Below are 26,374 nucleotides of genomic sequence, written 5' to 3'. Positions count from 1 at the left end.
GCAATTACCAGGATGTAGAGAAGTAGGGAGTTAGCCCAGTGTTATGACCAACATTTTCCCTTCAAAATAAAAACAGATTAATCTGCTCTTCACTTTATCCTTATTTATGGGATCTTGTTGTGTGCACAATGGCAGCCGCATTTAACGACATAACAACAGCTAGCCCACTTCAAAGGAATGCAATGTTTGTAACGAGCTGCAGAAGCCCGAGTCATCCTTTCAAAATGTTCCAAGCAAATGGAATCCAGGCAATTAACAGGTTAAACCCAATGTCAGATTTAGAGGAAAGATTATATTCATTTATATTAAAGACAGAGAGTAAAGAAAAAAGGAGGTTCTTTTTAAAATAAAAAATACAAGGTTTAAAAATAAATCTAATTGTATTTAATTGAGGGTTTTTTTTAGCTCCTCCCCATGCATACCTCATGTGATATGGATGAGCTGGAACCTGGTGCAGTATAAAAGAGCAGCGAACAAGGTAAGGAATATATCCATAATTGCTGATTGTTGTAACACAAGAGGGGGTTGTGTTCAAATGTAAGATTTGTTGGTGAATTCATTGCAAGAATATGGTTTTGATTTTTCTTTCTATAATGTGCTGTGCTTTTTTTTTCCCCTCTCTCTGCAGTGATTTCTAGCAGGTTCTGAGCCATGGGGGATGATGAGATTGCAGCTCTGGTTGTGGATAATGGATCTGGGATGTGCAAGGCTGGGTTTGCAGGGGATGATGCTCCCAGGGCTGTATTTCCCTCCATTGTGGGGAGGCCTCGACACCAGGTAAAAGTGTCTGTTTTTTTTAAACTAGCTGTTCAAACTAAAATATTTTAAAAGTAGAATTAAAATTTTGGTTTATGCTTCAGAGATGTGAGTTGAAGGTCAAAGGATTTGAGCATAATTGGTCTCCCTTTCCTTTCTGATACATGAAGGATATGGTTGTTACTAGTTCAGCAATTCTGATGCCTGGACTAATCCAGAGAACCTGTGTTCAAATCTCACTGGCAATTTAAATTCACTTTTTTTTTAAATACAGAAATCAGTTTCTAGGTTTTTTGATCATTAAGTGGTTTAATTATTAAAAACCCAACTGGCTCACTGTTTTTTTTTAAGAAGGAAACCTGCTGTCCTTGCCCAGTCTGGCCAATATTCAAATTTAGTTTCTCACCCACCCAATATGGATGACTCCAGGTCACTCTGTAGTGACCTATCAAGCCCCTTGGTTGTATCAAACATCTGGAATGGGCCTTACCAGTAACATGTGTCCTGTCCTGAGGGAGGAGGAAAGGAAAATAAGGTGGGTGTGTGAAATGGTAAATTGGGCTCTGTGGACTGCAATTGGGTTGCTAGGTGACCAAATCACTAAGCTGTACCATGATTAGCTCCACACTGCTGGAACATAAGCATCCAGGAGCAAAATAGATTCTTAAAGGGACACTATCTTTTTTTTTTAAGGAGGGTGGTGAAGCAAGAATAGAGGCAGAAGAAGGAACTCTTCAAAATAAAAGCAATGCTTCTACCCTGATGCTTGCATAAATATATAAAATGAATGATGCAATCAGCCATTTTAACAAGTGATTTTGAATTACACTAGCTCAAAATTGTCTCTGCTGTAAAACAAATGTGGGTTTTCCTTTATTTCTGGGAGGGCTATAAAGAGACTTTTTTGGGGAAATTTCTATTGGTTGGCCAGGATACCTAAATTGTGAACTTCACTACTGATCTACAAATCAATTTATCTGAAATGAGAATTCTTGGCACCTACTCAGTAGTTTTAATTCCATTCTGTATATTTTCTTAGCTATTTGCTTGAAAGCATTCTGTCTGATAAATGATGTGATACACGTTTCTGCCTGCTACCTGTTCTCTCGAGCTCAAGGAAGCTCACAATGTGACCTCTGCTGAAGTGGTGGTGTAGTGGCTTTGTGACTGGACTAGTAATTCAGTTGCTGGGGGGTGGGGGGGAGGGGAGAGAGGAGAAAGAAAGAGAAGCTGGTATTTGTAAAAGTGGCCATGAAATTGTTAATTTTTAAAACTTCATAGTTTACAAATTATTTTTTTTTTTCAGGGAAAGAAACCCTGATCTGGCTTGTGTGACTCCAGTCCCATTCTGACTTGGTTGGCTCTTAACTGACCTTGTGACTTAGCCAGCAATTCAGTATCAAGAAGGCCTACCACCTTTTTTCTCTGGCTAACTATATATGGATAGGTAATCCTTGCCAGCAATGCCCAAATCCTGAGAATGAATTGTTTTTTTTAATGCCAATGCAAGTATGTGAAACTCTGAGGCTATGCTCATTAGAGCAGCCCCTCTTCCTGCCACATCACTCCAAACAGACATTGCCACTCACTGTGACTGGACAAGAGCCTCCAGTGCCATTACCACTTTATTCCTTGCTTACCAAGCCATTAGAAGCAGCTCATTTTTATTTCCTTGCAACAATTAAGGGTTCTACAGGTGAATTGGGTAGGTGGGGAAAAATGTTGTTCAATAGTAGCACTCTTGCTTGAGTCTCAAGGTAGTGGATTCAAGCCCCACTCCAGATTTAAGAACACTTTGCTGCACTGTTGCAGATGTTTCCCTTTGGATGAGACAAACTGAGGCCCCTGTTGCCCCCTTGGGTGGACATAAGATCACCTGGCACTATTTGAAGAGCAGGGGAGTTCTCCTGGTGTACTAGGCAACCAACAACTAAGCCAGTGTCTGGTCACTTTTGTGGTGGTGGAATTTTGTCTTGTTTTGCTACTTGCCATTCAGCATCACACCCAGATTCCATTAACTTTTTAAAATTATGCCCTTGCTCACTAGCCATTTTTTTTCTAACTCCAGGGTGTCATGGTGGGAATGGGTCAGAAAGACAGTTATGTTGGTGATGAAGCCCAGAGCAAGAGAGGGATTCTGACCCTGAAGTACCCAATCGAACATGGGATTGTGACCAACTGGGATGACATGGAGAAGATTTGGCACCACACCTTCTACAATGAGCTGCGAGTTGCCCCAGAAGAGCATCCGGTTCTCCTCACAGAGGCACCTCTGAACCCCAAAGCCAACCGGGAGAAGATGACCCAGATTATGTTTGAGACATTTAACACACCAGCCATGTATGTCTCCATTCAAGCTGTGCTGTCCTTGTATGCCTCTGGCCGCACTACAGGTATTGTAATGGACTCTGGTGACGGTGTTACCCACACTGTGCCCATCTATGAGGGGTATGCCTTGCCCCATGCCATCCTGAGGCTAGATCTGGCTGGCAGGGACCTCACTGACTACCTGATGAAGATCATGACTGAACGTGGGTACTCATTCACTACCACAGCAGAGAGGGAGATTGTGCGTGATGTTAAGGAGAAGTTGTGCTATGTGGCTCTTGACTTTGAGACTGAGATGGCCATGGCTGCCTCCTCCTCCTCCCTAGAAAAAAGCTATGAGCTTCCTGATGGTCAAGTCATCACCATTGGCAATGAGCGTTTCAGATGCCCAGAAGCTCTCTTCCAACCTTCCTTCCTAGGAATGGAGACAACTGGGATCCATGAGACCACCTTCAACAGCATCATGAAATGTGACATAGACATCAGGAAGGATCTGTACGCCAACACCGTCTTGTCTGGTGGATCCACCATGTACCCAGGTATTGCTGACCGAATGCAGAAGGAAATCACTGCTTTGGCTCCGAGCACAATGAAGATTAAGATCATTGCTCCACCTGAGAGGAAATATTCAGTGTGGATCGGTGGCTCCATCTTGGCTTCTCTCTCCACTTTCCAGCAAATGTGGATCACAAAGCAGGAGTATGATGAGTCAGGGCCCTCCATCGTCCATCGCAAGTGCTTCTGATCTGGGATTGTTCTGAAATGTGCAGGAGTCCAGGCCATTGTCTAAGTAGAATATTGCCTTAAAGCACCTTTTTTAACTCTTGCCATTTTTCTTTTAGGTATGTTAACATATGCATTCCTGTTGATCCTATTGGCAAGTTGTTCCAGTAATTATATGCCTGGGAGTTTCCTAGTTTAAAATCTTAGTGCCCTAGCAGGAAGTCAAATGTAATTTTACCAAATCTGCTTTCCCTTCCTTGTACTGTCCTCCTCCCCCACACCCCCCCACTATCTTTGACACAGTTGATCATTTTAAATCCCATCCAGCATTCCCTGATTCAGTAATGTCACAACTCATAACTCCAATATACTGTACCTGAGGAATAAAATATACCAGTGCACTTGATTCACCCTGAGGTGACTAACATTGGCTTGAAAACTGATCAAGGTGCCTGTGTATTGACTCAGATCTGACTTAAAATGTAAATTATACTGGGACTCTCTACATAAATGTATCCCATATAGTGGTCCTAGTTTAGCTGGAATTATATAAAAGTAACTGCCACATGCTATATTTTAAAAGTCCATTTCTTTACTCTTCCTATTTCATACCTTTTCTGACCCCCCCCCCCCCCCCCCCCCACCCCATGCATGCAGCTTGTTCCCTCAAGCAGTGCTCATTGTATCCTTCCTCCTTGAAGAGGTTTGGTTAGCTTTGGAAGTAGTTCAGTGACCAGCCCTGGCTGTGCGTAGTGTCTAAAGTGGCACAAAGACTTGTTCCTGATTCACCCTCTGGGATTACCAATGAACTGTTCTAGGGATCTTGCAACTGATTATTCTGTTCTAATGCACACTCCTGATCAAAGGATGTCTTAAAACAATAAATGAGGAGAAATCAAAAATTAAAATGGGAAGAAGCAACTTTGGTTGTAATGTTTAAGCTTCCAAATGCATTCATTCCAAATGAATACTGGCCTCTTGGTATTGCTGCTCTGATAGGATGAGGAATGTTCAATTTCAGAATAACCAGCTTCAAGAACACCCTAAAATGTCAGTAGCTGAAGTTTTTGTGGGGTGTCTGCATCTGAAGTGACATATTTTGCAATCCCTCTGATTTGGAGATGAGATTTGTCCATGCCAAGTCTTTTGGTTGCACTGACCCAAGTGACTATTGCCACTGGATGTTACAGGTGCTGCACTTTTCCTTTTTCTTTCTCCCACCCCTAACCCAACTGACTGCTCCTCGTAAAAAATCTACTGGGGACTTTACATTTTTTTAAATCAATCCATTTAAACAATGGCCCAACTAAATTCATTTTGGCCTCCAATCTGCATGTCTTGAGTCTTGCCAAAGCTTCAGGACCAGAAATTGATTTCTGCTTTACATCAACTGGTTCTTGCTGTTCATTGCCAATGAATACAGTGCTCTATCTAATGTTTGTGCAATTTGTGTTGTACCAGCATAGGAAAGCAAAATTCCCTTCTCCCTTTTCCCTATGTCACCATCTGTGTTAATGGGCAAATGACTATGCCTTAATGGTTTGGAGTGGGTGTGTCTAGCTGCAATCTGTATGATCTGTCCCTATGGAGCATATAACTGTATATAAAGACAGTAAATAAACCTTAAATATGATGTGATTTATGCTTTTGGTTTATTTACTTCAAAGCACTACATGCTATTTTTCTTCTCAGGACTGAGGATCCCATGCCACTATTGAAAAGGGAAGGTATTCTCCCATTGTTTCTCATTCTCTCATCTGTTACCCAAAATGAAATGAACTGGACAGTCATCCTGTTGCACAATGGCTGCCAAGTTTGCCTGCACAAATTTCAACACTCCAGCCCACTAATTGCTGTGAGACCTGCTTCTACAACCAGCAGTGCCTCTGTGAATGGGCATTATTGGCTGTCCACTTCTTGCTCCAGCTCCTCTCTTAGTTGACTTTAAATGACTGCATTGTAAATCTACTCCTGTAGCACAATCTGAGACACCAGACTGCCTACAATAAAAGCTGTTGTAGCAACTTAATCCATCAGGTACAAGGGAGATGTTCACTCAGCCTGTGACTCCTTGTGGTCAAATCCTGTGTTGTTCCCAGTGCAAGACTTATTTAAATTTGCAGATCAATCTCCAAGTCGCTTCTTCTTTAAAGAAAGCTTCTTATGTAACTGCATCCTTTTGCAACCACAGGATGTCCCAAAGCGCTTCATGGTCAGTAAGTGTAATCACTAGCGTAGGGAAATGTGCAGCCGATTTACGCACCGGTCACATAACAATGACACGAATGGCCAGATAATCAGTTTTAGGTGTTGGTTAGGACAACTTTCACTTATCATCTTCCAATAATGCCATTGTATCTTTTACATCCACCTGAGAGGGCAGACAAGTCTCATCTGAAAGATGGCACCTCCAACAGTGTAGCACTCCCTCAGTAATGCACTGAACTGCCAGCCTAGATTATGTGGGCAAGTCTCGAGTGGGCTTGAATCTATGAGCTTCTGATGCGGCTGAGTGCTACCACTAAGCCAAGGTTGGAACCTAAAAGAAATCCTTTTTTTCTTATTGGAATTTGTGGCCCTTGCTTGATACTGTCTTCCATAACCTTCACTTTAGAACATCCTTGAGACGTTTCATTTTTTGAGAAAATCAATGAAAGAAAAATAGTTCTAAATTCTGCAGACTGGTTTTTGTGTGTGTGTGTGCCCAAGGAGATGGCAAATATGTCAAAAATGAATTGGTCTTTTTTGACAAAAGTGATTCAGCCAATCAATAAAGGGTGTAGGGGAGGACAGTCTCTCTGCACAGCCTGAAGAACCACAGTGGTGTATTTTCAGTCCTTTATATTCCTAAGTCCAATATTAAAATCCAGTTGGATACAAAAGGGTTGGGGTTTTTTTTCACTAGTGAGCTCCTGGTATAGACAAACAAATGAAAATGACAGCAAGTAAAATACCTTCTGGTCCTCCAGTTTGTGATGCCTGAAGGATCATGATTAGACAGCCCCTACTCACCAGCAGCTGTGCTCTCGCCGGGGAGAAGTTTTTTTTAAGTTTAAAAATCCAAGACCAATTAGGGAAAAATTCCTCTCTGACCCCCTTAGGTGATCAAAACTAGTCTAATAGCCAACATTGGCCATGCTTATGTTACTTGGTATTTCAAAAACATTAATTACCACCCCAGCCAGGAAGTAGAGCAGCGCTCGTTTGAAGGCAGGGAGAGTCAACACTTGATGCACGAGCCAGCAACTTGTTCCACAGGGGTACTATCTTTTGGGAGAAGGAGAACTGCCTAACATCTGACCTAGCCCTACCCTTGTGTAACTCATCCACATGACCCCATGGAGCCTTGCTACCCAAGAGTAAATGTTGGAGAATCGTTTGCACAACCTGGCTATGGATGCAAAAATCGCAAGCACTGAACCTCATGAGCTGTGCTCCGGGATGGTGAGGCTTTGCATCGGGGCACACAAGCATAAAATCTACTCTGTATTGTTCCTGTAAGCAAGCCAAGACCTGGGCCTGGAAAGGGTTCATGTGGCACAGTGGCAAGTTGCCTGGACCTACAAAGAGTTAACCATGTATTTCATTGATTGGCCTCCATGCTTGGGGTTTAGGGCAGATTGAAACAGTGCCAGGTGAGAGGAGGGGGGTGATGAGGCAGGGGCGGAGTAAGTCCCTTCAATATAGTGAACAGAAGCCGATGTTTCCAGTACCATGGTGCCCTCCCACTGAACCCTCAAAGTTTGCAAGGGGTCAGCATTGAAGGACACTGTTGGCGGCGAACTTGTCATAACTGGTAGGAGTGAAACTCAGGGAATTTTGGAGCCTGTTTTTCTAATTAAAAAAAAAGCCTTTTTGTGAAGTGAAAAAACACAAGAGAAGAAGGCGTGAGCAGGCTGCTTGTATTATGCTGAGTAATCTGGCCTGGCAGGGCCTTGGTCCTGGCAAGCTGTCTCTTCGATGTAAATTAAATCATGTTGGGAATCAGTCAGCACTTTCTGATGGCATAAGGCCCCAGGATCAATAGTCTGCTCACCATCTGCTTCATGGTAATTCAACCCACGGAGGCTATTTTGGGCATTGCAGTACGAATAATTTAGTCGATGATTTCTGCTCTTTCATTTTGTTCCTGTATATTACTGCAGTGCAAAGTCATTGCGAGGTCCTTTGAAAATCAAACAAACTTAATGTGTTGTATTTTTTTATCTCTTCTCGGCAGCTGACAATGGAAATCTATTATTTCACAAGTGACTACACTTTCTCTCCCGAGATAAAGACAGATGCATAATCCACTCAGCCTTGAAGTTTACTAATCTTTTTTTAATTTGTTCTTGTGATTTGGGTGGCACTGGCAAGGTTGCATTTATTACCCATCCCTTGTAGCTTTGAGGGCATAAAGAGTCAACCATGGAGCCATGTATAGGCCAGGCCTGTTAGAGGTGACAAGTTCCATTCCCTGAAGAACATTAGTGAATCAGTTGGGTTTTTAGGACAATCTGGCACTACCCCGCCAGACCCTGTGGACGGACTGTCCAAAGTTTCTCAATGTAAATCAAGTAAAGCTCAAGATAACTTTACATTCTAGATTATTTGTCCTTCATCAGATAGGGTAGGCTCATGTACTGGTTATGGTACTGGATAGGCAGCCCAGTTAGAGTTCAAATCTCACCATAGCAGGTTGTGAAAATGAATTCAATAAATCCAGAGGAAGAAAAATGACCATGACGTTGCTTGATTGTTGGAAAAACCCAACTGGTTCACTAATATCCATCAGAGAAAGGATTTGGTTACCCCATACCTCATCTGGCCTACATGTGACTCCAGTCCCAAACTATATGATGGTCTCTTAATGCCCTCTATTCAGTTGCAAAAATCAGTTCATATAGTGACTTAGTCAGGTAGTCGAGATGAGAGGCTTTTCACATTGAGGTGACATGGATCTGGGCCTATGTGGACTGTTTGACATTGACCCTGAAAAGAACTTCATACGAGCAACTGCAACCAGCTGCTACGTAAATGGAAGATGGAGGATAGGTTGATGTGCAACTGTGGAGAGGCTATCCAAATCATGGAGCATCCTGTGAAGCTACAATTCTTCCCTGTTGGAATAACTTTGATGCACTCCGTATCACCAAAGGCCATAGAATGGATGGCCAACTTGGATGTCAACATTTAGTGTTGCTTTTCAAGTTGCATGCAAGAGACGTGTGTAAATAAATTGCTATGGATCACAATTAGAAGGCCCACCACCAACTTCTCAAGAGGCAATAAATGTAGCCTTACCAGCTTTAATAAATAAAAAATCCCATGATATTTCCAAGGTCATTAGCAGCTTAGTAGCTATCATAACATATTAGTTGGTCAGCTCTATCTGTATTTATCCTAAGTTGCTCTTTTCTCTTTTTTCCCTAACCCTGGTCCAGTTTTCTCCCCTCGTTTCCTTGAGGTGCTGAGTCATGTTGGGTAGGTGTCCCTTGTTCTAAAAGCATATGAGAACATTTGCAGGCTGTTTGTGGAGGAACATGTCTTCATCCACCATGCCCACATAGCCTTTTCCAGCAGGAATCACTGGATGGTGCTCAGATATTGAACCTGAGGCCAGTTGTAGCAACCTAATGCCTCCGCGGTTGAGAGCAATTAACTCCGTGAAGACTGCTTTCCAGTAATCTATTCCACATCTCCCTGATTCCATTGACTCCATGGCCACAAATTCTGTTCGAGCTTTGATATTTTTATACTGGCATCTAGCACTCTCCGAGCTGAATTGATGGTAGGCTACAGCCGACTTCAAGCTCCGATCTGCCATGAGAGAGTATAGCACCATCAACCATATAAAACATTAGTTAGGCCACAGCTAGAGTACTGAGTGCAATTCTGGTCACCACATTACAGAAAAGATGTGATTGCACTCGAGAAGGAACAGAGGAGATTTATGAGGATGTTGCCTGAACTGGAGAATATTAGCTAGGAGGAAAGACTGGATAGGCTGGGGTTGTTTTCTTTGGAACAAAGGAGGCTGAGAGGAGACCTTATTGAGGTGTATAAAATTATGAGGGGCCCAGAGAGTGGATAGGAAGGACCTATTTCCCTTAGCAGAGGGGTCAACAACCAGGGGGCATAGATTTAAAATAATTGGTAGGAGGGTTAGAGGGGATTTCAGGGGAAATGTTTTCACCCAGAGGGTGGTGGGGGTCTGGAACTCACTGCCTGAAAGGGTGGCAGAGGCAGAAACCCTCACCCCATTTAAAAAGTACTTGGGTGTGTACTTAGGGCCATAACCTACAGGGCTACGGACCAAGAGCTGGAAAGTGGGATTAGGCTGGATAGTTTTGTCAGCCGGCGCAGACACGATGGGCCGAAATGGCTTCTTTCGGTGCTATAAATTTCTATGATTCTATGAGGGTTGAGAGTGGGGCACGGAAGAGGCCAGGTAGTTGGAACAAGCCGCTAAATTGGCAGCAGTTGCTGGTGCAAGATCCCAAGGTGACACCATCACAACCTACTTTGGAATCGGCTATGTCATCAGTAAATTTAGGCAAAAAGTAATCTGCATGTTCGTAAAAACCATTGTTCCACACAAAAACAGCAAACTCTAATAAATCCAAACCTTACAACTGCAAATGGGTTGATAAAATAACAAACTAATATCAGTGCCAATTAAAAACTGTAAAAAAAAAGGCTGCATGGTGCCACATATGGACTAATTAGTAGGAACATAGGAACAGGAGTAGGCCATTCAGCCTCTCAAGCCTGCTCCAGTACAGTTGATACACAGATCAGCCATGATCTAATTGAATGGCAGAGCAGGCTAGAGAGCCTTAATGTTCTGTACTCCTGTTCCTAGTTTTCTTACGAAGTTGGAAAGGTGTTTGTAAGAGGTTTTCCGAAGGATAGCAAAGTGGTTTTCGTTGTTCCTAGGGAATAATAATGCTTTTCCTGTACAGTTTTTCTTGGAAAGAGCATAAATAAATATGTTTATATTGTCTCACTATCCAGAACAGTAAATAAACTCATGGCTGGTTGCATCAAAATACAATGTCTGGCTCAAAACAACCACCTTGTGGGGAAGAGGGGAAAAAAGTCATCTGAAACACGGAACACAGAATTTTTATTTAGCAACTCAACATTTTTTTAAATATCTGAATTTTTTTTTCTCAGTGCTTTGCCTTTGGTCATATAAATGTTGTAGTTGGGTGCCAGAATGTTCTAGATGTAGCTAGCAAATCACACAATTGTTCTCAAATTGTATAAACAAAAGAAAGTATGGCTGTTATAATCACTCGCCTTCCCTTACACCCACCTCCTCTCAAAAACAGGTTTGATGTGAAAATTCTAGCGAAATTCATCTACCAAATTGTTTTCAAATTATTTGAAAAATCAAAGCCACTCACAAATACTGTTGCACAATGAGGAATGACACACTTTGACCTTTGTACGAGTAAAGCAAATACTATTTTTATATAAACAATCATGGCTTTCAAGCTCTCAGTATAAATAAAAACACAGGTACTGTGATCATCCCCTTTGTTGTATGTGTGTGTCTCTCTCTTGATCCAAGCTTGTCTTTGAAGTAAAAATTAAGCATTTAATAGCTTAAAAATAAAACTTTACTTGATTTATGTAAAAAAAAATAATCGTCAATTTATTTTCAAATCATTTGAAAAAACAATGTCAGAATCCCTGTTGAAGCATAAGCACTTCCAGTTATACACAGAGAATCATAGGATTCCATGCTGGGAATATTTCATACCACATCCCTCAGTATGACATCAGGAGGGAGTGATAGGACAAGAGACAAAAGAATCAGCATGGTGACATCCCTACTGAAGGAAAAAGTAGAACATCTAGAAATCAAAAATATAATAATGTATAGTCAGCATGGATTTCAAAAAGGTAAAGTCGCTTGACCAACCTCATTGAATTTTTTTGAGAGATAACAAAGAGAGTAGACAATAGTAATGCAGTGGATGTAAATTATCTAGATTTTCAAAAGGCCTTCGATAAGATACCCCATAATAGACTGATGAACAAGGTCAGAGAATATAGAGTCAAAATGGATAGCTAATACAAAAGCAAAATACTGCAGATGCTGGAATCTGAAATAAACACAAAAATGCTGGAATTTTCAGGTCAGGCAGCATCTGTGGAGAGAAACAGAGTTAATGTTTCGGGTCTGTGACCCTTCGTCAGAACTGGAGAAGTTCGAGTTGTGACAGATTCAAGGAAGTGCTGGGGCACTGAAAGGGGAGGGGAGGAAAGAACAAAAGGGTAGGTCTGTTATAGGGTGGAAGGCAGGAGAGATTTAAGAGCTAAAAGGGATGGATATAGCTAGCTGGCTTCAAGACAAAATGCAGAGATAGGGGTAAAAGGTAGCTATTCACAGTGGCAGAAGGTGGGTAGTGGTGTTCCACAAGGATCAGTGCTGGGACCACTGCTATTATCAATTTATATTAACAATTTAGACTTTGGAATCAAAAACATAATTTCTAAATTTGTGGATGATACCAAATTGTCAATACCAAGGAGGACTGCAACAACTTACAGGAGGACATTAATAAACTTGCAGAATGGGCATATCATTGGCAAATGAAGTTCAACACAGATAATTGTGAGGTATTACATTTTGGTAGGAAGAATAGGGAGATCACTTATTACTTGAAGGTGCGAGTCTAGGTGGGGTAGAGGAACAAAGGGATCTCGGAGTACAAATACACAAATCACTAAAAGTTGCGACACAGGTTAGCAAGGCCATTAAAAAAAAAAGCAAACCAAGCACTAGGGTTTATTTCTAAAGGTATAGAATTGAAAAGTCGAGAAGTCATGTGAAACATATATTGAACCTTAGTTAGACCACACTTGTTAGTACTGCGTACAGTTCTGGTTGCCTTATTATAAAAAGGATATAGAAGCACTGGAGAGGGTGCAGAGATACCAGAAATGCGAGGGTATACATATCAGGAAAGCATGAACAGGCTGGGTCTCTTTTCTCTTGAAAAAAGGCTGAGGAATGATCTAATAGAGGTCTTTAAAATTATGAAAGGTTTTGATAGAGTGGATACAGAGAGAATGTTTCCACTTGTGGGGAGAGCATAACTAGAGACCATCAATATAAGTTAGTCACCAAGAAATCCAATAGGGAATTCAGAAGAAACTTCTTCACTCAAAAAGTGGAGAGAATGTGGAACTTGCTACCACAGGGAGTGGTTGAAGCAAACAGTATGGATGCATTTAAGGGGCGGCTAGACAAGTATATGAGGGAGAAGGGAATAGAGGGTTATGCTGATACATTTAGATGAAGACGGAAGGAGGCTCGAGTGGAGCATAAACGCCGTCATGGACTTGTTGGGCCGAATGGCCGGTTTCTGTGCCATATATCCTATGTAATCCTACATAATCACCAAAACATTGCCGACCTAGAAATAGTAGGTTCTTTACTCTGCACCGCCATGGGAGACCTCTCCGGGAGGCGCTAATTCTCTATGGGGAATCGTTCCATCTCACCCAAATGCCCATTACTCATGGGTGAACCTTGATAGTGAATGTTTGCAGGCTATTCCTCCATGGGGGGGGGGGGGGGGAGGAGGGGAGAAACGGGAGGAGTATCACAGCTTACCCCAAAGCTGTCTTAACCAACACAAATTAGGGTTCAAATCTGAGACCAACCTGTATCTATGGCTTAACTCGCTGGATGATCTCAGTGAGCCATTAGGAGCAGCTGAGACAGCAGGTTTTGCCAGATCATTCAACCACGGAGGGCGTCACAGCCGATTGCAACTCTGTCTCCCACCCAAACATACAACAGCTTGCATATCACTTTGGAAAGACGTGCCAGAGTCCATTGCAGATCCAGGAATGAATTGACACGGAAGGAAAGAACTAACTTGCATTTATATAGCACCTTTCACGATCTCAGAACATCCCAAAGTGCTTTACAACCAAAAAAAGTATTTCTAAAGTGTAACTTTTGTAGTGTTAGAAATGTGGGAGCCAAATTGCAGACAGCAGGGTCCCACAAACGGCAATGAGATAATGACCAGATAATCTGTTTTAGTGATGTTGATTGAGGGGTAAATATGGGCCAGGACATCGGGAAGAATTCTCCTGCTCTTCTTCCAATAGTGCCGACGGATCTCTACGTTCACCTGAGGGAAGATGTTTTAACATTTCATCCGAAAAACACCTCCGACAGTGCAACATCCCCTCAGTATTGCAATGAAGTATCAGCCTGGATTATGTGCTCGAGTCTCTGGAGTGGGGCTTGAACCCATGAAAACCCTCATCTCTCACTCTCACTTTCCCCTTGTTCTTTCAAACAAATACAAGCAAGCTCTGGTTTGGTTTCCATAGGCTGAGTTTATTAGTGGTATAACAGATGCAAACTTGTATGATTTACAGTTTGGTTATAGTTTATAATGTTGATAATATCCAGTGAATATATATAGAAATAGATCTTCTTTTTTGCGGTTTACATTGTTAATTCCTAGACGGGACAAAAAGAGAGAATATTTAAACAGTTGCAGTCATGATAGAGCTTGAGGCCTACCTCCTCTTCACTGATGGCCCTCAGCTGATTGTCTAGTCCATGTGATTCCAGGGGTTGATTTTAACCCTACCCACCCAGCAGGAACTATGATAAGTAGGCAGCTAAAATCAACTTTATCTGCTGATATCTGGCCTGGATCCTTCTGTGTCCAATTATAATCTGCCCTCTGAGCATGCAGCAAAGACACCGGCAGGGTCCTTCATTAAATATGCAGATCAGTTTTACCTCTGGCCAGAGCAAGGAAGACGCTGTAGCTTTCCTGCCAGGAGAGGGCCCGTCAGAAGAGGATCGGAAGCAGAAGAGGCCATTTAAGGCAAATTTCTTACATTCCTTTTTCGGACCAGGAGGAGGAAGACTGTTACTCCAGGCACCACAAGGAAAATTTAAGCGTCTCCCAGCCCTGGACTCATTGCCGTCTCATCCCCTCCCCACCACCCCGCCGTACCACTAGACCCCTGTGAGCTGGCGGCATTTCCGCCGATGGTTAAAATACACCTAGAGTTACTGTTTATTGCCCGCCTGCCCAGCTGTGGAATGATATTCTTGGGTTGTGGCTGATGCAGACAAGGCCTCATCTATTGCCAAGCCCTGGAAAACTATTTGGTCATAAAACTGAATGACCTGAGGGGGCATTAAAAGTCAACCAGGTAGTGTGGGACTGGAGTCACATGTAGGCCCAGACTGGGTGGGTGTAGCAGTTCTCTTCCCTGAGGAAGATGAGTGAGTCAGTTGAGTCTCTCACAACAATCCAACTGCTTTCAAGGTCATTTTTTTCTGCTGCTGAGCGTTTCTGTTTTTATTTAAGATTTACATCATCTGCAATATTTTTCTTTTGGTTCAGGGGGTGGAACGAGATGGTCCCAGACTCATCTGCCTCGAGACCTGTACCGCCGACCATGACAGGAGACTTTCAACTCATCAGGCTGAGCCAAACAACAACAACACGTATTTATATAACGCCTTTAACGTAGCAAAATGTCCCAAGGCGCTTCACAGGAGTATTATGAGACTAAAAATTTGACAAATTAGGGCAGGTGACCAAAAGCTTGGTCAAAGAGGTAGGTTTTAAGGAGTATCCTAAAGGAAGAAAGAAGTAGAGAAGCAGAGAGATTTAGACAGGGAATTCCAGAGCTTATGGCCTAGGCAACAGAAGGCACAGCCACCAATGGTTGAGCAATTATAATCAGCGATGCTCAAGAGGGCAGAATTTGAAGAGCGCAGAAATATCGGGGGGAATTGTGGGGCTGAAGGAGATTACAGATAGGGAGGGGCGAGGCCCTGGAGGGATTTGAAAATAAGGAGAAGAATTTTAACCACAAACCAATGTAGGTCAGCGAACACAGGGGTGATGGGTGAGCGGAACTTGGTGCGTTAGGACACGGGCAGCCGAGTTTTGGATCACCAAGTTTACGTGGGGTAGAATGTGTGAGGCCAGCCAGGAGTGTGTTGGAATAATCAAGTCTAGAGGTAACAAAGGCATGGTTGAGGGTTTCAGCAGCGGATGAGCTGAGGCAAAGGCGGAGACAGGCGATGTTACGGAGGTGGAAATAGGCGGTCTTAGTTATATTGTGGATATGTGGTCAAAAGCTCATTTCAGGGTCAAATATAACACCAAGGTTGCAGACAGCATGATTCAGCCTCAGACAGAAGTTGGAGAAAGGGATGGGCTAGGGAACGGAGTTTGTGGCGGGGATCAAAAACAATGGCTTCGGTCTTCCCAATATTTAACTGGGAGAAACTTTCTGCTCATCCAGAACTGGATGTCTGTCAATTTAGAGACCGTGGAGGGGTCGACGGAAGTGGTAGTGAGGTAGAGCTGGGTGTTGTCAACGTACATGTGAAAGTTGTGTTTTTGGATGATGTCGCCAAGGGGCAACATGTAGATGAGAAATAGGAAGGGGCCAAGAATAGATCCTTGGGGAACACCAGAGGTGCGGGAGCGGGAAGAGTTGCAGGTGATTCTCTGGCTACGATTAGATAGATAAGAATGGAACCAGGCACGTGCAGTCCCACCCAGATGGACGATGGTGGAGAGGCGTTGGAGATGGATGGAGTGGTCACCCATGTCAAAGGCTACAGTCAAATCAAGAAGGGCGAGGAGGGCTAGTTTGCTTTTGTCACAGTCACAAAGCATCTCATTTGTGACTTTGATGAGAGCTGTTTTGGTACTGTGGCAGGCGTGGAAACCGGATTCAGGGCCCAGACGTAAAGGGTCAGGCCAGTGTTCAAACCCACTTTACCATCCAATCCATCTTCTCCAAACAAATGTCACATTAACCATGTCATGTCATTTTTTTTCTGAAAAGAGAGTAAACACAGAGGCAAATATAAAACAAAAATGGCGGAAAGCTCCGGAGCATCTTACCATTATAGCGTTGACAATATCGTTCTTGTTGTGCCTGAGTGCTCGCACAGCTTTCCCTCTCGAGACGTTTGCCTGGGCCATCACCAGCTCAATGTCTCTCGCTTCGAGTCCCGCTTCATCCAGCTGGAAAATAAACACGTGCAGAACATTTAAATGAGCCAGTCCTCATTACCCTTGAAACCTCTCTAACAAGGACACTGTGCTTTACTGTCCCATGCTGGATTAAGCACCATTGCTTATCTCCCAATGAGCCTCTTGGCTCAGCTTGGTTTTCTTTTTCAGTGAAGATATTGTGGTGTGCCATCCATACTGGGCCAGTAGAGGCCCCCGTCTCTCTCTCTCTCTCTCTCTCTCTCTCTCGCCCTCAGCACTGGGAATCCAATCAGCCCTAGAGTTGATGCCAGGAAAGTGATATTGAGGAAGCAGTGGCGTCTGTTGAGCACTGTATGAAGGAATATGAGCAATTTACGGGATGTGGGCATTGTTGGCAAGCTCATCCCTAGTTGCCCTGAGCAGGTGGTGGTGGACCTTCTCGAAGCTTAAATTATATAAATTAGGTTAAGAGAAGTGAGGTAATTGTGTCATAGGGAGACAAGAAATTATAGGAATGTAAAGGCTATTAGGCCCATATCATCTCTTTTGAATCAATCTCCTACTAACCAACTACCTGAATTCTACAAACATAGCTAATTGCCTCAACCCTACTTATACAATCTATTTCAAAGTCCTCCCCTAGGTAACTTGCCCAACAACCGTATTGCCCCTTTAGGTGAAAAGGATGCTCCCCAGACTTCATTTTTTTTTTAAACTTGTGTCCCTTGGGATTTGAACCAATCTCCATGGTGACCATATTAGAGATTAATCTCAAGAGATAGTAAAGAAATCCATTTTGTACAAAAAAAATCCATTTATATTAAGTTCCATTTTATATGAGCTGTATAGTTAAAAATGTAAAACTAAAAACCTGCAAGGTAAGCTGCCAGGCAATATTTGTAGAATATCAAGAAATATGCAAGGCTGTAACTGTTGTCATATAAAATAGCCGTGGATAGTTCTAATCTTATGGATACATCTATATGTTTATTCTTTTTTGTACATATAAATAAATAAGGTAGTTTATGTTATGTCCTGAGATTGTGCTGTGGTGTTTTTTTTGAGTCTTGATATGTTAAGCTAATAATACCCAATTGGAAAACCTAGAATAAAGGTCATGGAGAAGCTGACGTCATGGTTTTTTAGCTGAGCTTAAAAAGAGATCAGGAGAGAGAGAGAGAGAGAGAGAGACATAGAAACATAGAAAATAGGTGCAGGAGTAGGCCATTCGGCCCTTCGAGTTTGCACCACCATTCAATAAGATCATGGCTGATCATTCCCTCAGTACCCCTTTCCTGCTTTCTCTCCATACCCCTTGATCCCTTTAGCCGTAAGGGCCATATCTAACTCCCTCTTGAATATATCCAATGAACTGGCATCAACAACTCTCTACGGCAGGGAATTCCACAGATTAACAACTCTCTGAGTGAAGAAGTTTCTCCTCATCTCAGTCCTAAATGGCCTATCCCTTATCCTAAGACTGTGTCTTCCCCAACATCGGGAACATTCTACCCACATCTAACCTGTCCCGTCCTGTCAGAATCTTAATATGTTTCTATGAGATCCCCTCTCATCTAAACTCCAATGTATAAAGGTCCAGTTGATCCAGTCTCTCCTCAGATGTCAGTCCTGCCATCCCGGGAATCAGTCTGGTGAACCTTCGCTGCACTCCCTCAATAGCAAGAAAGTCCTTCCTCAGATTAGGAGACCAAAACTGAACACAATATTCCAGGTGAGGCCTCACCAAGGCCCTGTACAACTGCAGTAAGACCTCCCTGTTCCTATACTCAAATCCCCTAGCTATGAAGGTCAACATACCATTTGCCTTCTTCACTGCCTGCTGTACCTGTATGGCAACTTTCAATGACTGATGAACCATGACACCCAGGTCTCGTTGTAGCTCCCCTTTTCCTAATCTGCCGCCATTCAGATAATATTCTGTTTTCGCGTTTTTCCCCCAAAGTGGATAACCTCACATTTATCCACATTATACTGCATCTGCCATGCATTTGCCCACTCACCTAACCTGTCCAAGTCACCCTGCAGCCTCCTAGCATCCCCCTCACAGCTCACACTGCCACCCAGTTTAGTGTCAACTGCAAACTTGGAGATATTACACTCAATTCCTTCATCTAAATCATTAATGTATATCGTAAATAGCTGGGGTCCCAGCACTGAGCCCTGCAGCACTCCACTAGTCACTGCCTGCTATTCTGAAAAGGACCCATTTATCCCGACTCTCTGCTTCCTGTCTGCCAACCAGTTCTCTATCCACGTCAGTACATTAACCCCAATACCATGTGCTTTGATTTTGCACATGTGCTTTGATTTTTGATAGGAGAAAAGGCTATAACATGCATTCTTCTGTGACAAACCATCTCTTGTAATCTCGGTTGTGACTGGCTGTGAGTATGTTAGTTCATTTAACCCTTAATAAACCTGCAAGTGTTTGACGCCGTGTTTCAAACTCATTCTTGACATACAAACACAGGAATAGTCTCTGTCTATATTATTACAAAAATATATTCCCAACAACCACACAGTGTCCGAATCCTTGTTTTCAGATCTCTTCCTTATCCTGAAATCGTCTATTAGTTTGTCTCTAAGCTCCATCTTCTCCAGAGAAAACACGCCCCCATCTTCCTGAACCTTTCCTCTAACCTTCAATTCCCGACACCCGATGCTTGGCTCCCTACTCCCTCAGGGGCACTGCATTCATTGCCATTGTCATTTCTTTGAGTTTTGTGCTAACCGCTTTTTTCCTTTTCATTTTGCATCTGTGGGTTTTCTTGTTTTTTTTCCAGAAAGGAAAGAAAAACATGAAACCCAGTGAATCGGCTATCCGTTGTTTTCTGCCTCATTCCAATATGGCCGCCTTGTGTTTCCTAGATCCCCAACTGGATGGTGAGTAGCACTGCCTCACTCCAATCATTGGAGCCATTCCATCCCTTCCATTGCTAGGTGTAGTCAGGAAAGCACATAGGGGAAATCGGGATACTATAAAAGAAACGCTGGGTGCACTGAAGGGGTTCCCCAATTATCTCCTCCTCCCCCTTTACAGACGACATGCGCCTGAAATGTTGCAAAGGCGATTTACCTCCTCTTCTTCACTCTCCTCCTTAATCGTCAGGGTCGGAGTTGTTTCAGGGATCAGTGTCGCGTGCTCAATGGGAACTTTGAACTTCTCAGCTGCTGCCTTGTGAGCCTGCTGGGACAGATCTTCAATCTGGAAATAAAGATAGAAAGACTTGCATTTATATAGCGCCCATTACGACCCCAAGACATCCAAAGCACTGACAGCAAAATTAATTACTTTTCAAGTGTAGGCACTGTTGTAATGTAGGAAACGCAGCAGCCAATATACACACAGCAAAATCCTTCAAAGAGCATAGAAACATAGAAAATGGGTGCAGGAGTAGGACATTTGGCCCTTCGAGCCTGCACCACCATTCAATAAGAATCATGGCTGATCATTCCCTCAGTATCCCTTTCCTGTTTTCTCTCCAAACCCCTTGATCCCTTTAACTGTAAGGGCCATATCTAACTCCCTCTTGAATATATCCAATGAACTGGCATCAACAACTCTCTGCGGTAGAGAATTCCACAGGTTAACAACTCTCTGAGTGAAGAAGTTTCTCCTCATCTCAGTCCTAAATGGCTTACCCCTTATCCTTAGACTGTGTCCCCTGGTTCTGGACTTCCCCAACATCGGGAACATTCTTTCTGCATCTAACCTGTCCAGTCCCGTCAGAATTTTATATATTTCTATGAGATCCCCTCTCATCCTTCTAAACTCCAGTGAATACAGGCCCAGTCGATCCAGTCTCTCCTCATATGTCAGTCCTGCCATCCCGGGAATCAGTCTGGTGAACCTTTGCTGCACTCCCTTAATAGCAAGAACGTCCTTCCTCAGATTAGGAGACCAAAACTGAACACCAAGGCCCTGTACAACTGCAGTAAGACTTCCCTCCTGCTATACTCAAATTCCCTAGCTATGAAGGCCAACATACCATCTGCCTTCTTCACCACCTGCTGTACCTGCATGCCAACTTTCAATGACTGATGTACCATGACACCCAGGTCTCGTTGCAGCTCCCCTTTTTCTAATCTGCCGCCATTCAGATAATATTCTGCCTTTGTGTTTTTGCCACAAAAATGGATAACCTCACATTTATCCATATTATACTGCATCTGCCATGCATTTGCCCACTCATTTAATCTGACCAAGTCACCCTGCAGCCTCTTAGCATCCTCCTCACAGCTCACACCACCAACCAGCTTAGTGTCATCTGCAAACTTGGAGATATTACACTCATGAGCAGAAGATCTGTTTTTGGTGAGGTTGGTTGAGGGATAAAAGTTAACCAGGACACCAGGAGAACTCCCCAGCTGCTGTTCTTCCAATAGTGCCCTGGGATCTTTTGCGTCCACCTGAGGGAGCAAGTGAGTCTCATCCAAAAAGACAGCACCTCCAACAGTGCAGCATTGGAGTGTCAGCCTGAATTATGGGCTCAAGTCTCTGAAGTGGTGTTTGAACCAATAACCTTCTGACTCAGAGGCAAGAGTGCTACCAACTGAGCTGTGACTGGGACCTATGACTGGGGGCACAGATAATTACTCTGGCCTTGCTCGTCTTTTCTCTGCCTTTTGCTAGGGGGTGGAGATCCACAGGAAGCGACCACCCTCCCAGCACTTTAACCAAATGGCTGTGCCTTGCGAGTGGGACAGAATGATATGGCTGGGATTTTCTGTGCTAGCAAATTCCAAGAATGAAGCTGGCATAACAGGTTTTGCACCACGGCTGCCCCCCACTACTCCCTGCCCAGGTTTCCCAAACTCTGTTGAGGACCGGATAGAAAGTGGAGATGGCAGGCCTCGGTTGATTCTCCCTTTATAACTGCGGCATGAGCCCATCCTTCGCCTGCACGATCGATCGGCCCTTGATCAATGGCTTGGCCTCAGGCGAAAACAATGGGGAGGATGTTATGGTTCAATTGTATGAAGCCTTAGTCAGACCCCATCTGGAGTACTGAGTTTAGTTTTGGACACCGCATCTCCGGAAGGATATATGGGGCTTGGAGGGGGTGCAGAGCACATTCACCCAAATTAAGCCGGGGCTAAAAGGGTTAAATTATGAGGACAGGTTGCCTAAACTTGGATTGTATTCACTTAAGAGAAGGTTGAGGGGTGATCCGATCAAGGTGTTTAGAATGTTAAAAGAATTTGATAGGGTAGATACAGAGAAGCTATTTCCAATGGTGGGGAAGTCCAGAACAAGGGCCACAATCTTAAAATTATAGCTAGGTCAGAAAGCATTTATTAAACACACAGGGTATTGGAAATCTGCAACTTACTCCCCAAAACGGCTGTGGGTTTTGGGTCAATTGAAACTTTCCAGATTGAGGCTGATAGATTTTTGTTGGGTGTTATCAAGGGATATAAAACAAAAGCAAGCAGAAGGAGTTGAGGTACAGATCAGCCATGATCTAATTGAATGACAAACAGGCTTGAGGGGCTGAATGGTCTACTCCTGTACTTACACTCCATTCTTTGCACTGTCCCATTAAACACTCCCTGGGCAGGTACGGCATGGGCTAGATACAGAGTAAAGCGCCCTCGACACTGCCCCAAACACTCCTAGGGCAGGTGGAGCACGGGTTAGATACAGAATAAAACTCGCTCTGCAATGCCCCATCAAACACCCCCAGGGTAGGTGCAGCATAGGTTGAATTCAGAATAAAGCTCTCTCTACACTGTCCCAAACACTCCCAGGTCAGGTGTAGCACGGGTTAGATACAGAGTAATGCTCCCTGTACACTGCTCCAACAAACTACAAATTTAGAACAGCCCCTCCAATGTATCCAGTCCTCATGTTTTCTTTAATCTTTAACAAGCCGGTATTGGTATTCAGTAATGCCCAACAAAGCCCAGTCATTCATTGGTTATCATGGTTACTAACAGACACTCACCTTTGCTTCTCCAAAGACGATGTAGATGTCGGACACCGGACTCTTGAAAACGTCTGGCTTCGTTATAACAAACAGGATGTTTTTAGACTTTCTGATTGTTATCCTCGTCACACCATGCACCTGGCGCAGCCCCAACTTGGACATAGCCTGGGACGGGGGGGAAAGAGGGACAGGGATAGAGACAGAGAGTGACAGAGAGAGACAGAGTGAAGGGGAGAGTGAGAGAAACAGAGAGAGCAAGAGGGGAAGATAGTGAGAGTGAAAGTGAGAGATAGAGAGGAAGGAAGGAGTGTTGGATTGAGTTAGATGGTGATGAAATAGAGGGGGAGAGGAAGAGTGTGAAAGGGGAATGGGGGGGGGGGGGGAGATGGAGTGAGAGAGATTGGGGACATGGAACAAGGAGGAGAGGGGGGGATAGAGCAGGGCGGAAATGGGGAGAGGAAGGGTGAGAGAAGGAGAGACCGAAAGGGAGAGGAGATAACCAGAGAGACATATAAAGAAGGAAAGACAGAGTGAGCAAAATAATGTGAGAGACAGTGAGAGGAAAACAGAGACACAGGGAGTGATAGACAGAGAGAGGGAGAGATAGATTGTGAGAGAGAAGGATCAGAAAAAGAGAGTGAGAGGGGGGAAGTAAGAGTGAGAATATTTGTTACAACATATTTTAAAATCTATATGGAGGAGTACTGGCTGTTGTATTTGTTGTTGGTTGGATGCCCTTCTCTCCTGAGATGCTGGGATTTATGCTAGGTGTGAGAAATGAGTGGGTGGGTTCAGCAGTCACTGAACATGGAGATCAACACGAAGCTTGGCTCTCCCATTGAATTATAGAGCTCCCTACATCGCTCAGTGTCTCTAGAGTCATTTATTCCCAGGAAAGATATAGACCGTCATCCAGTGCATTGAACTTGGTTGGGGACTCGGTTGGTGTCTGTGTATCTCGAGGTGTGGTGTGATGTGGTGTGGGTGTGTTCTTTTTGAACCGCTGGTCGTGGTTTGATACAACTGAGTAGCTTGCTAGACCACTTCAGAGGGCAGTTAAGAGTTAAGCACGTTGGTGTGGGACTGGAATTGTATATAGACTAGACAAACAGGATAAGGACAGCAAGTTTCCTTCGCTAAAGGACACTAGTGAACCAGTTGGGTTTATACAACAATATAACAGCTTCATGATCACGTTTACTGATGCCAGCATTTTAATATCCATGAATTTAAAGAGAATTTAAATTCTCAAACTGCCATAGTGAGATATGAGCTCAGGTTCTCTGGATTATTAGTCCAGTAACATAACCACTATACTGCTGTATCCATATTGTGTTATTGCATGTACGTGTCTGTATTTTTGAGAGTGTTTCTTGTAGACATAGGTGAGAGCACGTCTGTGTATGCGTGTGTGTGCACGTGTCTATGTGTATGTTTTGACTCACCTTTCGTGCCTTCTTTTCACTGCGGCTCTGCTTGGCTTTGCTGACAGGCTCATCACCAATCCCAACCGCTTGGGCCAACTCTGACTAAGTGATTTAAAAAAAAAGAAAAAGTTGTACTTAATATGCACCGACATCTGAGTAAACTGTTGACCTCATTGATGTGGAAAATAAGTGTTGGAGAGTACATTATGTTCCACTTTGCAAATGTCAGCATCAAACATTCGCTGTTCAGCTACAGCACGGGTTAGTTATAGAGTAAAGCTCTCTCTACACTGTCCCATCAAATACTTCCAGGACAGGTACAGCATGAGTTAGATACAGAGTAAAGCTCTCTCTACACTGTCCCATCAAACATTCCCAGGTCAGGTACAGCACAGGTTAGTTACAGAGTAAAGCTACCTCTACATTGTCCCATCAAACATTTCCAGGACAGGTACAGCACGGGTTAGATACAGAGTAAAGCTTCCTCTGCACTGCACCAATACTCCCAGGTCAAGAACAGTACCAGTTAGATACAGAGTAAAATGTCTTCTACATTGACCAATAAACACTACCAGCTTAGATATAACAACATTATCTTGCATTTATACAGCATCTTTAACGTAGTAAAACGTTCCATGGTGCTTCACTGGAGCGCAATCAGACAAAAATTGACACCAAGCCAAAGAAGGAGACATTAGAACAGGTGACCCAATGCTTGGTCAAAGAGGTAGGTTTTAAGGAAGCGAGATATATGGAGAGGCGGAGAGGAAATTCCAGAGCTTAGGACCTAGTCGGCTGAAGGTCCAGCCACCAATTGTAGGGCGAAGAGAGTGGGGGATATGCAAGAGGTCAGAGTTGAGGAAATTCAGAATTCTTGGATTTGTAGAGCTGGAGAGGTTACAGAGATAGAGAGGGGGGTGAGGCCATGGAGGGATTTGAGCACAAGGATGAGAATTTTAAAATCGAGGCGTTAATGCACTGGGAGCCAATCAGCGTGCACAGGGGTGATAGGCAAGCAGGACTTGATGTGGGGGTTAGGATATGGGCGGCAGTTTTGGATGAGCTCAAGTTTATGGAGGGTGAAAAATGGGAGGCTGGCCAGGAGAGCGTTGCAATATTGAAGACTAGGGGTAACAAAGGCACGGATGAGGGGGTTCAGCGGCAGATAAGCTGAGGCAGGAGTAGAGATGGGCGATATGCAGCTGGAAGTCGGTGGTCTTAGATAGGATATGGGTCGTAAGTTCAGGTCAGGATTAAATACAACACTGTGGTTGCAAACAGTCTGGTTCCGTTCAAGACAGTGGCCAGGGAGGGGGAGTAGAGTGGGTGGGTGGCGAGGGAACAGACTTTGTGACAGTGGTCTTCCCAATACTGAATTGGTGGAAATTGCAGCTCAGCCTCAGTCGGACAAGTAGCCCCACAACATAGAGGCAGTGGATTGGTTGAGAGAGGTGGTGGAGAGGTACAGTGGAGTGTCATTAGCATACATGTGGAATCTGACATAATGCCTTCGGATGATGTCGCCAAAGGGTAGCATGGCAATGAGAAATAGGAGAGGGTCAAGGATTAAGTCTTGGGGGACTCCAAAGGCAATGGTTTGGGAGCAGGGAGTGAAATCATTTCAGAAGATTGTCTGGCAATGACTGTATAGGAAAGAGTGGAAACAGGCGAGGGCAGTCCCACTCAGCTGGACAAGAGAGGAGAGAAGTTGGAGGAGGATGGTGTGGTCAACCATATCAAAGGCTGCAGATAAGGGACTTTTTTTGTGCTGTGTTATGAGTCGAAATCTGATTAGAGAGTTTCAAACATGGAGTTGTAGGAAAGCTAAGCACCAACTTGGGAGGCGACAGTATGTTTGAGGACGCGAGAGGATCTGGCGATGACTGCTTGAATCAGTTGTGCGCTATCTATTTTAAAGTTTGTGTCCCTTGGACTTAAGAGATGGGGGCCATACCACATGGAATAACCAGGTGGGAAAGAGCACGAGTTTTATTGGAGAGTATTAAAAGTAGAGGAGAGGGAGTGATTTGTCATGTATTCAACTATCATTGTAACCCATGTATAAGCTGACCCAAGTTGTACACCTTGAGAACATTGACCACAAGGGGGTGAATTTGTGGGAGACACCCCTAACCTGGACTTTCAGGTATAAAAGGGGAAGCTCCACCCACCTTCATCACTTGAGGTC

The 26,374-nt window shown here is 43.7% G+C and overlaps 2 protein-coding genes across 8 annotated transcripts in view; one reads left to right on the top strand and one right to left on the bottom strand.

Annotated features, from left to right (window-relative positions):
• Window positions 1-432: 432 nt before the first annotated feature.
• On the top strand, window positions 433-3,829 carry LOC139276818 (actin, cytoplasmic 2-like). 5 transcript variants are annotated; one of them, XM_070894826.1, is made up of 3 exons: window positions 433-451; window positions 674-777; window positions 2,825-3,829. In XM_070894826.1, exons 1-3 carry the CDS (start codon window positions 433-435, stop codon window positions 3,827-3,829), a joined length of 1,128 nt encoding a protein of 375 aa, XP_070750927.1. The 5 variants fall into 5 exon arrangements, with proteins under 5 accessions (XP_070750927.1, XP_070750934.1, XP_070750920.1 ...); XM_070894846.1 differs by lacking the exon at window positions 433-451 and having other exon boundaries at window positions 685-777; window positions 2,825-3,309; window positions 3,502-3,829; XM_070894833.1 differs by lacking the exon at window positions 433-451 and having other exon boundaries at window positions 652-777; window positions 2,954-3,829.
• Window positions 3,830-14,150: 10,321 nt separating this feature from the next.
• LOC139276769 (NAC-alpha domain-containing protein 1-like) overlaps window positions 14,151-26,374 on the bottom strand; it is a 97,340-nt gene continuing 85,116 nt past the window's right edge. For all 3 annotated transcript variants that reach the window (XM_070894777.1, XM_070894790.1, XM_070894783.1), the window contains 5 exons: window positions 24,205-24,288; window positions 22,778-22,924; window positions 19,906-20,034; window positions 16,716-16,838; window positions 14,151-14,287 (listed from right to left, as the gene is read on the bottom strand). In XM_070894777.1, the coding sequence (XP_070750878.1) occupies window positions 14,273-14,287; window positions 16,716-16,838; window positions 19,906-20,034; window positions 22,778-22,924; window positions 24,205-24,288 (498 nt within the window). In that variant the 3' untranslated portion in view covers window positions 14,151-14,272. The remainder of the gene's footprint in view (window positions 14,288-16,715; window positions 16,839-19,905; window positions 20,035-22,777; window positions 22,925-24,204; window positions 24,289-26,374) is intronic.

Source organism: Pristiophorus japonicus, chromosome 1, assembly GCF_044704955.1.
Source record: "Pristiophorus japonicus isolate sPriJap1 chromosome 1, sPriJap1.hap1, whole genome shotgun sequence".
Taxonomy (NCBI): Eukaryota; Metazoa; Chordata; class Chondrichthyes; family Pristiophoridae; genus Pristiophorus; species Pristiophorus japonicus.
Note: the sequence above shows the minus strand (reverse complement) of the source record. Positions and strands in the feature narration are given on the sequence as shown.